Below are 13,448 nucleotides of genomic sequence, written 5' to 3'. Positions count from 1 at the left end.
CGGGCTGGGGATTCAAATCCGCCACCTTAGGTGTATGTGGCTGGCGCCTTAGCCGCTTGAGCCACAGGCGCCGAGCCTGTTAAGAGACTTTGATAGAAAGTTAGTACCTATGTAATGTATAAAGGTAATGTTATAAAGGTAGCAGTGTAGGTTGGGCACCTGTAGCTCAGTGGTTAGGGTGCCAGCCACATGCTCCAGGGCTGGGGGTTCAAACCTGGACCGGGCTTGCTAAATTAAAAAAAAAAATCTGGCATTGTGGTGGATACCTGTAGTCCCAGCTATTTGGGAAGCTGAAGCAAGACAATTTTGCTTAAGCCCAAGAGTTTGAGGTTACTGTGAGCTATGACGTCAATGGCTCTCTACCATAGGTGACAAAGTAAGACTCTGTCTCAATTAAAAAAAAAAAAAAGGTAGCAGTGTAATTTTAGAGTACCTTTTACCCATTCCCTTCCCATCAATGGGTGTTATGCTTTTTTTTTTTTTTTGGAGACAGAGTCTCATTTTGTCACCATGGGTAGAGTCCTGTGGCATCAGAGCTCACAGCAACCTCAAACTCTCAAGGCTCAAGTGATCTTCTTGCCTCAGCCTCCTGAATAGCTGGGACTACAGGTGCCTATCACCATGCCCAGCTAGTTTTTCTATTTTTTTTTTTTTTCTTTTTGAGACAGAGTCTCACTATGTCACCCTGGGTAGAGTGATGTAGTGTCACAGCTCACAGCAACCTCAAACTCTTGGGCTTAAGTGATTCTTCTGCCTCAGCCTCCCAAGTAGCTGGGAGTACAGGCACTTGCCACAACACCCAGATATTTTTTGTTGCAGTTGTCATTGTTGTTTAGCTGGTCCAGGTCGGGTTAGAATTCGCCAGCCTGCGTGTATGTGATTGGTGCTGTAACCACCAGGTGCTAAGGTGCTGAGCCTAGTTTTTCTAGTTTTAATAGAGATAGGGTCTTTCTCTTGCTCAGGCTGGTCTTATACTCCTGAGCTCAAGCATCACCTGCCTTGGCCTCCCACAGTGCTAGAATTACAGGTGTGAGCCACCATACCCAGCTAGTGTTATGCTTTAAATACTTATGCCAACTTTATAATATGGCATTTCATGGTAGTTATCTGATACATTTACTTGATTATTTAATTAAATTCATAGGTGATTATTGTGGACAATAATCTCTTATGAGCAGTTTTTTTAGTTTATTTTTTCTTTTTTTATAATTATTTTTTATTAAATCATAACTTTGTACATTGATGCATTTATGGAGTTCAGGGTACTACTTTGATATACAATGTGAAATGTTTACATTGAACCAAGTAACACATCGATCACAATTTTACTCATTTCTTAATAGTTTTGAAATGTACCATCGCATCATGCACATTAGGTGAGGTCCCCTCGAATACCCTCCCTCCTCCCATATCCCCTCTCATCACCCCTCTCTCTCCTCTTCCCTTCTACTTTATGGACTATAGTTATGTTTTGCCATTTGTATGAGTGTGTAGGTGGTTATATATTGATTTCATAGTAGTATTTGAGTACATTGGATACTTTTTTTCCCATTCTTGAGATACTTTACTAAGAACGTGTTCCAGCTCCATCCAGGTAAACATAAAAGATGTGCAGTCTCTGTCCTTTTTTATGGCTACATAGAATTCCATGTTGTACATGTACCACAATTTGTTAATCCATTCATAGGTCGATGGGCACTTGGGCTATTTCCCTGTCTTGGCTATTATGAATTGGGCTGCAATAAACATTCTGGTGCATAAGTCTTTGTTGTAAAAATAATTTTTGATCATGTGGGTATATACCTAGTAGAGGAATTGCAGGATCAAAAGGTAGGTCTACTTTTAGTTCCTTCAGTGTTCTCCAAACTTCTTTCCAAAAGGGTCATATTAGCTTGCATTCCCACCAGCAGTGTAGAAGCCTTCCCTTCTCTTGGCATCTACGCCATCAGTGTAGTTTGGGGGTTTTGTGATGTGAGCTAATCTTCCTGGAGTTAGATGATATCTCCAGTGGTTTCGATTTGCATTTCTCTGATGATTAAGGATGATGAGCATTTTTTCCTGTGCTTGTAGGCCATGCTCCTGTCTTCATCAAAGAAGTTTCTGTTTAAGTCTCTTGCCCACATAGAAATGGGGTTATTCTTTTCTTATTGATTAGTTTGAGTTCTCTGTAGATTCTAGTTATCAGACCTTTGTCAGAAGCATAACCTGCAAAAATCTCCCATTCTGAAGGTTGTCTGTTTGCTTTACGTACTGTGCTCAGCTGTGCAAGAGCTTTTTAGTTTGATCAGATCTCAGTAAAGGATTTTTGGTGTTGCTTTAATTGCCTGGGGCGTCCTCTTCATAAAATATTCTCCCGGGTCAATTTCTTCAAGTGTTTTCCCTACACTCTCTTCTAGTATTTTTATAGTTTCATGTCTTGAGTTTAAATCTTTTATCATTGAGAATCAATTTTTGTTAATGGTGAAAGGTGGGGGTCCAGTTTCAGTCTTCTACAGGTCGTCAGCCAGTTCCCCCAGCACCATTTGTTAAATAGGGGTTCTTTCCCCCACTGGGATTTGACTTACTGTTCTGTTTGGTGCTCCGTGTCAGTGTGTGTGAGTAGATGTGTGCACACATGCTCCTTTGGAACAGTTAATACACTGAATTAACCGTTTCTTTATAGTTTGAAGGAACTTATCCTTATAATTGCGTGGGTCTAGTATACATCTTTGAAGATCATTTGACTCTTTTTGAATTTCCAGTGTTATCTGGTCTATTCTGAGAACTCCAGCAACTCTGCTGCCAACAATACAACCTCCAGCAGGAAATGGGCAGCACCTACACAGCTGCTCTCCATTTACTGCGTATACTCCCCAAGTGAGGTAAACAAGGGGAAAACCTCTCAGAGGACCAGAGCAATCAGGGAACAAGGCAAAAATCACCCAGTCTGGAAACAAAGACAGATGGATCTGGTCCCAATCCTCTCTCTCTAAAGCAGTGGTTCTCCACCTGTGGGTTCCGACCCACAGGAACTGTATTAAAGGGCCAGGGCATTAGGAAAGTTGAGAACCACTCTTCTAAAGGCTTACCTGGACTATAGGACACTGCATGTGTCTGTCTGTACTTTTGAGTCCTGGTTCTGAGGAGGAGCAGAGGTTGGCAGGTGAAAGGGGGCGATTTGATTTTCCTAGTGAGCCCAAGATGGCCCCTCAAATCCACTCAATGTGGCTTGCCCTGTTCTCTTCAGACGTAACACACTTGTGATCATTTCCTGGAGGCTCACAAGTCTGTAGACTGTAGATTCTACATTCCTCCTCTGCACATCAAGAGTCAGAGAAATGTTCCCAAAAGGAGCATCTTGACAATTCACCTGCCCTCTGAGGCATCGACAGTCTCACATTTTGAATTCAGTCTTTAATGGGACTGCTTGCAAGTTTTTATTTTTAAACAGAAGACACTTTTTCTATTTTGAGATAGTAACAATCATTCTATTCTCTGGTTTTTCAAAGGACACAACAGCAATGGTTTAAATTAGGATTTGAGATTTTTCCTGTGATTATAGTGACTGATCCAAATCTGTATTACTTTGCTTAATTTTAAGAGCCATAATACATAATCACCACAATGATAATAGTCACAATACCCTTCTCTAAATGTTATTTCTAGGCCTTTATTTTAATAGCTAGAAAAGGATTTTTGTAAGTATAAAGGAATTCACATAGTAGAAATAATACAACACTTGACTATCTTCTACCCTCACCGAGGTAGAAGAAATAGCAAGTGACCCAAGGACAGGCTCCTAGTGAAGACCGAACCCCGGGGTTATGTACAGGTCTGACCAGAGCACAGCTTTGCAAACAACCTGCAGCTTAGCAAGACTGATCCTCAGAAGTCCCTCAAGGTTCTCGCTCTGGGATTCTCACTGTTCAGTTCATGCCACCCTCAGAAAAATGCTGTCCCCATGTCAAACTCTGTCAAAAGGTGAACAAAACTCCCTTGCCTCTGTTTTAAGAAAAAGCACAAGCTGCTTCAAATGGATACAAGTGAGCAAAAGGGCTCAATTTTTCCTATTAACACTGCTGAAATTTGGCTGGTAAAAAGAAATTTACTGAGCAGCTGCAACATAAAAGGAGAACTGGTTACAGAAGGTGCAAGGAGCACACAGGAGGAGAAATTTTGTCTTTGGCAACCTCAGTCCACTGCTCTCCAGCCCCAAACATAGGACATTGGTTGTGCTTCTTTACCACCTAGGACAGGAATCTGGGACAGGCCTCACCTCTGGAGCTTTTGGATGCCCCTCTCAGGTGAGCCCAACCCACTCACCCAGGTGAAGATCAGGAAGTGGCCTGCACGTGCACGTGCGCACACACTAACAGGTGCAGACATCTACGTCCTCACACCTCCCCTGCCACCAGCATCTCCCCTGGGCACACTCAGGAGAGTGTGTTCTAAGAATTCAAACCAGCACCGCTTTGTTGCTCTTTTCTGGTCAGGTGGTCAAGGGGCTGAAAACACTATAGAACACACTTGACTTGGGCTTCCCAGGGACACAGGCACCATTCTCCCTCTTAGCCAGTTCCAATGAGATTGCCTTCACTGGTTTTGTTTTGCAGCCAGAATCCACTGTGCACTCTATTTAGTTACCATCTCTGGCTGTTGCGTGTTTTATATCTTGGCTTCTTCCAAAGGTACTTGAGGGTCTGTTATAGAACAAAAGCATCTACCTGGTTCGTAAACCCCAAGAGTTTCTTCTTAGTAAGAGAAAAAATTGTTCTCTTATTCACTATTTTCTTTGATGGAAAGATGAAGAAAAAACTGGGCGCATTCACACATTCTGATCCATGCATCCTTTATTCCGTCACCAACCACTGTGCTGCCTCCAAGCAATAGTACACAAACTGGCAATCAACCGCAATCCAGTTGTACAACAATCTGAGGCTTACAGTACATTTAAGGCTTTTAAATTTAAAAATAAAATTAAAATAAAACCAAAGACCCACCCCCCCAAAAAAAACCCAAACCCCCCAACCAATACAAGTAGTGTAGCAATTTCAAGCATCTTACATTTCTGATGCTTACTTGGTGCAACTCCAGTGTCAAAACCCAAATAACTTCTAAACTAAAAAGATTAGTTCAGTGAAATTTTAATTACATAAATTCTTCAAAGCATAAACTTGGAATTTTTGTCTTGGAAATGTTATAAAATTTTTTTAATAGCAAAACATAGGAATAAAAACATATTAACAAAATGTATTCAATCATTTACATTACAAACGAGGAATTTAGCAGTTCATTGTTGTATCCTGACAAAAGAAAACTACCCATTAAGAATCTATGCACAATGTGATTGCAAATATGTACAGTACTTTAAAAAAGCCTATGAGGAGGATTTTATAGAAGTCAGCTAGGCTCTTTGTTAAACCAACCAGACAATCAAAATATTAAAACTCTGTTGGCTAGTAATAAATTTACACTTAAAAAACCCCCTAGTTTTCTTTTGTTTAAGAATATTCCAGTTATATTTATATGGGTACAGTTGATGAAGCGGTTCATGATAAATCCGGTAAATTATCCTTCAGTTTACTTGTCTGGGGAAAGATCAGCATGGAAACAGAAATTAACAAAGGAATTTTCACCACAATAGTTTCCAGTTACACTATCACAGCTTCACAAATGGATTGAACTCATGAGTCCCATGGCCGAAAGAGAGCTGCACATCAAATACGGAGGATACAGGTGGGGACAGGGCTGCGTCCTGCATAAGTGAGTCGGAAATGGAGAAACAGAGGGGAGCGTACTTCACACAGCACCAGAAAACTGTCCCTACACTCAGCTCTCATTCCTACTCCTGCAAGGCAATGAAGCTGGGAGTCATGACTGCTCAGGTTAATGCGTTGTGTGAATTAGTAGAACCATCTCTAGCTACAAAAGACTGAAATTTCATCAGCTCTTTGATAAGAACACCCTAAAGGCTGGGCACTTCTTTGTGGTTATGAAGCCATTACAGCTATCCAGTTAAAGCATGTGCAAACCAGAGGACTCCTCCATTCACAGTAAATGAGGTAAAATCAAGTTGTTGTCTTCAGGAGTTAGGAAGTTCGTGAGATATGAACTGTTTTAGTCTCTCTAGGTACTGTGCGTAAAGCTCTATGTCATTGTGCCCAGCCCCTTCCACCCAGAGGGGCTCCACAGCTCGGGGACAGCGCTCATACATCGCGAGGCCGTGGGAGAAGTCGATGACCTCGTCTTCTGTCCCGTGAATGACCAACACAGGAGAGGTGACCTTAGAGATCTTGTCAATGCTGCAAAACAGAAGGGAAAGGGGCAGAAAAGCCTCCTTCAGTCACGCTCAGGACACGTCAGTTAGCATTCATGATTATGCAAGGACGTTAACACCACGTTTTAAATTAGAGACTTTGCTTCCTTAGAGCAGTTTCAGGTTCATGGCAAACTGAGAGAAAGAGATTCCTCACGGACCCCTCCATCAGATCCCCACCAAAGTGGACATTTGTTGCAGCTGACGCACCTGCACTGACACATGACGATGAACTGTCTTTTATTCTCTCATTTTTTTCTAGTAATTAATTTTTCTTTTTTAAACAAACTTTTCCTGCTAGAATAGTTTTGGATTTGCAGAAAAGGCACAAAGACAATACAGAGTTTCTATACACTCCTGACTTATTTCCTATGGGGCTAACATTGTACATTACCAGGACTCATTTGTCAAAACCTGACAAACCAGTGTCAGAAACATTACAATTAACTAAATTCTATACTTTATTCAGATTTCACTCATTTTTCCATTAATTGACCTTTTTTTATTCCAGGAGCCAATCAAGAATACCATACTGCATTTAGCAGTTGTGTTTTCTTAAAGTATTTCATTAAAAACAGAATCCTTAAGAACATCAGACTGGCAAACCAATAATTAATTATTTTTGACATATTCATATTTTTCAAAGGATTTTTTGAAAAAGTAAATGGGCTAGTACTTAACATATCTGAATGACTGTCTTAAAAGCTAATGCCTTAATTTTAAAATAAAACTGCTAAAAAATTTAATTTAATACTTATGCTTGACTCCAAATGACTTCTACCTACAAAAATCAAATCTATTCTCAAAGGATGAATATTTGAGGATCTTCAAAAAAATGTGCTTCAGGCTCTGAAAGTATATCCCAAAGAGGAATTCCAAAGACTCTAAGCATTTTGGGTTGGGTATATAGGTGGCTTCTCTGATATGGATATAATCATCATTTTACCCATGAATAAATCAGGAAAACTGGATCTCTCTCTCTCCCTCTCTCCCCTCCTGCCAAAGGGCCTTTTATAGTTTACTTCTCTTTAATCCTAAAAAAATACAAATTGGCATTATGTGCAGACATGTTTGTTCCAAGTAATACCCAACTTTTATTAAACATTTACCATAGCTGCGTGCTCTGTATGTCACACAGTCACAACTAATCATCAATGAAACACTAAGGGGGAATGACAGCCTCTGTTTCATCAGGGAGGGGACTGGAGCACAGAGAGCGTTACACAATGTGCATGAGGTCGTGGAGATAATGAAGAGCTCTAATGCCAATTATACATTCTGAAGACCTGCAAGCAACTGTCATCTAGAACCACTCACGAAGCTGCAGAACACTTTAGGACATCCTGGAAAGACCGCAAAACCTCTTCAGCCGTGTAATCTGCCAAGATCAGAGCAACTGTGGCAGTATTCAATTATGCAGATTAGAAGTCTTATTTAGAATCCTACTTCTCCCTATATTTAATCTTAAAGTGACTTTAAGAGAGTTCAATTACACTCAGTTAAAAAGATATTTACTCTACAGTACAAGGGGCCTGGGATCATGTTCCACACCACAAATTTAAGAGAATCTCTGCAGGCTGGAAGTGAAGTCAAATGCCATCACCTGATCCAAAATGAAAAGGTGGCAAAAAAAAATAAACCTCAAATGAAATAATGCTCAGGACTCCTTCTCTTTATTTATTACTTAGAGGAAATGGGAACATATCTTCATTTAAGGAGAGGCATACAGAGACAATTCTGTCCTTTGGTACCAATGGACATCACAAGTCAAAGTTCAGTCAATGATGAAAGTCATGCAACCAGTAATGGTTTGAAATCTATCATATTAATAATGCCTGGTACTTAATATGACAAGTCATCTCTGTTTGCTGTCTCAGGCTCATCAACCTTAATTAACCTCTAAGCCTCAGTGTCCTAATCTGTAAAATGAGTATAGTAGTCAGACCAACTTCTAAGGCTGACGGTTACAATTAGTTTTCATAGCAGTAAAGGTATTTGCTAATTCAAAAGCCAGGGAAAAAACTATCCATTTTTGTTGCCAGGGTAACACCTGGCATTGCTTCCCACAAACATGCGGAATATCTGTCTTTCAACAAACTGGCCTCTCATTACCAATTCAGCAGAAATCAGGCCACATTTGAGATGCACATTAGGCCTTCTTAGCATTCCCAGCCACACCACTAGAAATCTGCAGTGCAACTTTCCCATGAAACTGAGTTTCACTGAATCCTGGTACAAAGTACACAGAATTAAAGTTTACCTGCGGTGCTAACAGGTTTCTTTCTGTGAAATCAGACCGTCTGGCTAACAGATCTTTATGCAACCAAATGATGTTCTTTTTTCATCCCTGGCAATAGCAGAATGTTAGCAATTAACAGGTCAATCAAAACCCTAAAACTGTACAATATTTCTGCTGAGCCTTTCTCAATATAATGGCAGCACGAGCCAGCCTCCCCACATTAGGCCACTTTAGCAATGTACCATGGGGAAGCTTTGGAACCAAATACTTTTTATTAAAAATACTTTTCTCATCTTAGGTTTAAAAAACAAAAGTAGATGTGTTCAAAGGAAGGTACTCAAGAAGCCAGCATGCTTGTCCCTTTTCTAGTTCCAGGATATTTTACTTCCTTCTTTTAGCTGGGGGGGACTAGGCACAGCAGGGGCGAGGTTGGCGGGAGCTCTGCGGGCGGACGTCCCAGGCTGTCCCAGGCGTGCAGTGGGCTCTCCCTTGCTCGGCTTCCCTGGGTAGGTGGGGGCGCCTCTGCAGGGCTGAGGGCTTCCAGTCAAACTGGCACAGCAGGGTGAGACAGGTTGCAGGTGGGTTTATATATTTGTAATACTTACCAAAGACCAAACCCTGGATTGTTAGGTAACTCCCTTTAGCTTTTTCATTCTATTTACAGTAAGATTAAGCGAGCTTGGGACTGTCCCCATTAGCTGCGTTGTCTGACTAACAACGCAAGAGAAAGCTCAAAATTGTGCCTACTGGCAGTTTTTATTGGAGTGTGTAGCTCACTGCTAGCTGCCTCACCATACATGCTGCACGTAGCTTTTTGTGACTTGATGACAGCCATCCCTTTGAATAAATGAACGAATTTTGAACTATTTCCTTCAGAACATGGAGGTGTTGTTTTGTTTTTTTTTTCCCTTGTCTAGGACAGCTGAACCAAATAATCCTAGGCACCAGCACGTGCCAAATCCTTATACGCCATTTGGGATTTTTTCATAAATGAGGATAAAGTCTTTGGACAGTGTTTGTGTCATATGCACTTCCCAGCACTGGCTCTGGCACACAGGTGTATTCAGTAAGTGTTTATGAGGGGCACACAGCCAACAACAGCATCAGATCTGAACGTGGTCACTGGCTGACTCAGCCCTGACTTGCACACATGTGAACTTACCTAGGGAAAGCATCAAAGCAGTATGTTTTCCTGGTATCTGGGAAAGCCACACGCAAGCCAGACATCAGAGGGGAATGGAGAATTACAGCTGCACACTCGTATCGGGAGGCCAGGTCTACAGTGGGGACTGTCCCGATGCTCTGACCATAGAGGATGATGTTCTCGGGACTGACACCGTACCTGGAGAAATCAGAGGTTGTATGCCATTAGCTAACAAATAAAGACAGAGAGGGGAAACACCTAATACCGCAAACCCACAAACTTCTCACCATCCACCAGCTTAAAGCCATTATCACCCAGTGTGTACACTGTAGCTTAAGATGAATATGAACCTAAGAAAACCAAATGTTAGGGGCCTATTTCAGTAGCAAGTGACTAAGATTCTGTCTTCAATAACATTTATAGAAGGAATTAACACCGTATTTTTTTCTGGCAGATTACCTAAATAAATGTATTATACATTTCAATTCAGTAGCTATCGAGTCATCTATTTCCCATTACTCTCTCTTTATATTTTCTCTGATAATCACCTATACATTTCTAAAGTAAAAACAAAAGGAGGTTTATAGCAAATCGTAATATTAACAATTCTTCAAGGGAAGTTTTAATGACGAAAGGTATGAATATTTACCAGAAAAAGGTTTACTGGGAGACCATGAACATGGAGGAAACTGTATTTTCTTTAGCCTCGTCTCAGGGCTAAACCCTTCCAAATCTTTCAATCTATTAATGGTATCCAAATCATTCTCTTTAAATTTTTAGTAGGGTAAAAGGATGTGTAGAATATAGGCTTCATTTTCCAGCCTGACACGCCCAGAGAACTAAACTCTGGCCAAACAGATATCAGCAGAAATGACGTGGGCCACCTCCAGGCCTGGGCTTTAAAGGGGGCAGTGTGGGCTCCTGGTCCCCTCCCCTCTTCATCTTGGGAAGTAAAGCCCAGTGGCCCCCACAGCACCCTACATCTTCTGGCAGAACAAAAGAGAAGGAGCCCAGGAAAAATATGTGCTCTTTTATCAACCTACAAAGGATATTTAGAACATATAAAGAGTGCCTAGAAATGAAAAAGAAAAAGAAAACTAGGCAAAAAAGATGAAGACACAGCACGGAAGGAAAAAACACACAAATGCCCAATACACCCACAAACACGTGTTATGCTCAGTCTCCCTAGTACATGAAGATGCAAATTAAATCTGTGGGTTATTATTTTATACCCAAGAGATGGACAAAAATTAAAAGTCAGACAAGGGCAAGAACACAGGAATGTGGGACACGGTCACATAGCGTGAGAATGTAAATTACCGCAAGCACCTGGGGAAACAACATGACGTTATGTGGGAAAGCTCAAGGCTAGGAGCCAACCTCCTACAGCCTACAGGGCAACAAGACAGCTTTCTGCTGGCTGCCTCCAGAGAGGAGGACAATCAATCCACGGCAGAGGGGGATGGCGGGATTGCAGTCCAGCTTCCCCTCTTGCCCCACGTAACTTCACAGGAAAATGGGGTCCCTTAAGAAAGAATCTGGGGAGGGAGTGGCGCTTTCTGGCAGGTAAGCACTGGGACATGCTTTCTCAAAAGCTGCTTCTGGGCTGTGCCACGAGGGCAGACAGGACCCAAACCCCTGGAGAGGCAAGGCCTGGCTTAAGGAGCAGCAGAGGGCACACAGCACGGCAGCTGGGGAGCAGAGGGCGGTCAGAGTGCAGAGCGCACAGAGTTCAGGCTGGCTCAGGCAGCCTGGGCCAGGGCTGAGCAACAGGCAGGGACCCAGCTGGGAGAACTTCAATGGGGAGCTCATGGGTTTAGAGCCCATCCATGAGAAGACAAAGGCCACGGAGTGTCCAAGGTCATCAGAAAACACCATTAAGGAAGTAAAAGGGCAAGCAGTCAAGTGGGAAAAAATATTTGCCACAGACATAATCAACATAGAGCTTAGATCTATGTAAAGAGCCACTGCAAATCAATAAGACAAACAAGAAGAAGAATATTACAAAATAGGCATTTCATAAAAGAAATTAAATGACAAAAAGGGGGGGAGAGGAAGAGGGGAAGCGCTAGCAAAGGCAGAGGAAGGAAGAGAGAAGAAAGAACAGAGTTCATTAGTAAAGAGGGAACTGCAAGTTAAAATAATGACACTCCACACACTCCTATTTGAAAGTCTGAAACACCTGGGCGGCGCCTGTGGCTCAAAGGAGTAGAAGGCCAGCCCCATATGCTGGAGGTGGTGGGGTCAAACCCAGCCCCAGCCAAAAACTGCAAAAAAAAAAAAGTCTGAAATATCAAGGCTGGCAAGGACAGGAACAACAGGAATGCTCCTTCACTGCTGACAGGGGAGTAAGCTGATAAAACCACTTTGGAAAAAGCTTGGCAGTATTAAGTAAAACTGAACATATATTAACACATTCCCAGGGACCTAGCAATTCTACTCTAAGGTATGTTCACGACAGAAATAAGTGCTTCTATACACTACAAGTATACGCAAGACTACTGTGGGCGCCTGTCTGCACAGTGGAGACAGCGCTAAGGTATATCAACAGCAGAGAAAACAAATTGCAGGGTGGTCACGCCACAGACCACACCAACACATCTTCAAGACATGCTGTTAAGAAAAGATGCCGATATAACTGAACGTACTTTGTATAATGACATCCATACAAAATTTACACCCATCAAAACTGAATACTATAGGAATATTTAATTGGGTAGTAAACCTACAAAGAAAACCAAGGAAATGGGCTCGGCGCCTATGGCTCAAGTGGCTAAGGCACCAGCCACATACACCTAAGGTGGCGGGTTTGAATCCAGCCGGCCACCAAAAAAACAATGACAGCTGCAACCAAAAAATATCCGGGTGTTGTGGCAGGTGCCTGTGGTCCCAGCTACTTGGGAGGCTGAGGCAGGAGACTCGCTTAAGCCCAGAAGTTGGAGGTTGCTGTGAGTTGTGACGCCACAGCACTCTACCCAGGGGGACAGCTTGAGGCTCTGTCTAAAAAAAAAAAAACCAAGGAAATGAATGGTAAGAGTGAGGATGGTGATCACAGGAAGGGAAAGGTTGTCACTGGGGAGAAGCAGGTCCTTTGGGGGCTATAGAAAGCTGGTTCAGGCTACCTTTTGTCACAGGTGTTCCTTTTATAAGTCATTAATTGGACATAAACTTCTCTGTATGGTCATTATATTTCACAACAAAAAAAAATTCTTTAAAAGTTCACCAGATACTTCAGATATGAAGACAGCCCTTACAAAATCGTTAGGACTCACAGTAGATTTTGTGCTAAAAATAAAGCACGTAGAAAACATGAAACCATTAAAAACTATGTTTCATAAAACGTTGATATGGGGGAAACTGATGTTAAAATGTTCAATACAAATTAGCCTCCAAAACGAGGGACACAATTATGTCTCTTAAAAGAAAAAATCCTCTATCTATGGAGAAGAGACTTGACAGCAGTAAATGAAAACGGCATCAGTAAGAATGGTTGTCTAACTTCAGGTGATGAGACCGAGAGTTTTTCTTCTTTCAAATTTTCATTCCTAATTTCCTTTGGTTATTAGGTAGTGATTTGTTGGGGGTAAAAAAGAAGCAACATTGCTGGTCCTTTTTGCACAGAGAAGGTTAAGCTTGCAGCTGTCAGTGTTCACGTATTGTGAAAACTGTCATGTGCTGGCCAAAGGCTCAGACTTGTTAGCACTGTGCTGTGGACTGTTCCCTTTTCCTGTCTTTACTGTGCTGAGAGCAAATGAGGAGTTGGGGAGGTG

The 13,448-nt window shown here is 41.9% G+C and overlaps 1 protein-coding gene across 1 annotated transcript in view; it reads right to left on the bottom strand.

The window, feature by feature from the left end:
- Nucleotides 1–4,811: 4,811 nt before the first annotated feature.
- The window catches only part of ABHD17C (abhydrolase domain containing 17C), a gene marked incomplete at its 5' end in the record, with an annotated part of 51,262 nt that continues 42,625 nt past the window's right edge, over nucleotides 4,812–13,448 (bottom strand). The window contains 2 exons of the mRNA XM_012801821.1: nucleotides 4,812–6,281; nucleotides 9,697–9,876. Of these exons, the coding sequence (XP_012657275.1) occupies nucleotides 6,062–6,281; nucleotides 9,697–9,876 (400 nt within the window). The remainder of the gene's footprint in view (nucleotides 6,282–9,696; nucleotides 9,877–13,448) is intronic.

Source organism: Otolemur garnettii, unplaced genomic scaffold (genome assembly GCF_000181295.1).
Source record: "Otolemur garnettii isolate 467f Iridium unplaced genomic scaffold, OtoGar3 scaffold00011, whole genome shotgun sequence".
NCBI lineage: Eukaryota > Metazoa > Chordata > Mammalia > Primates > Galagidae > Otolemur > Otolemur garnettii.
The sequence above is the reverse complement of the archived record's forward strand: the minus strand, read 5'-3'. Positions and strand labels throughout refer to the sequence as shown.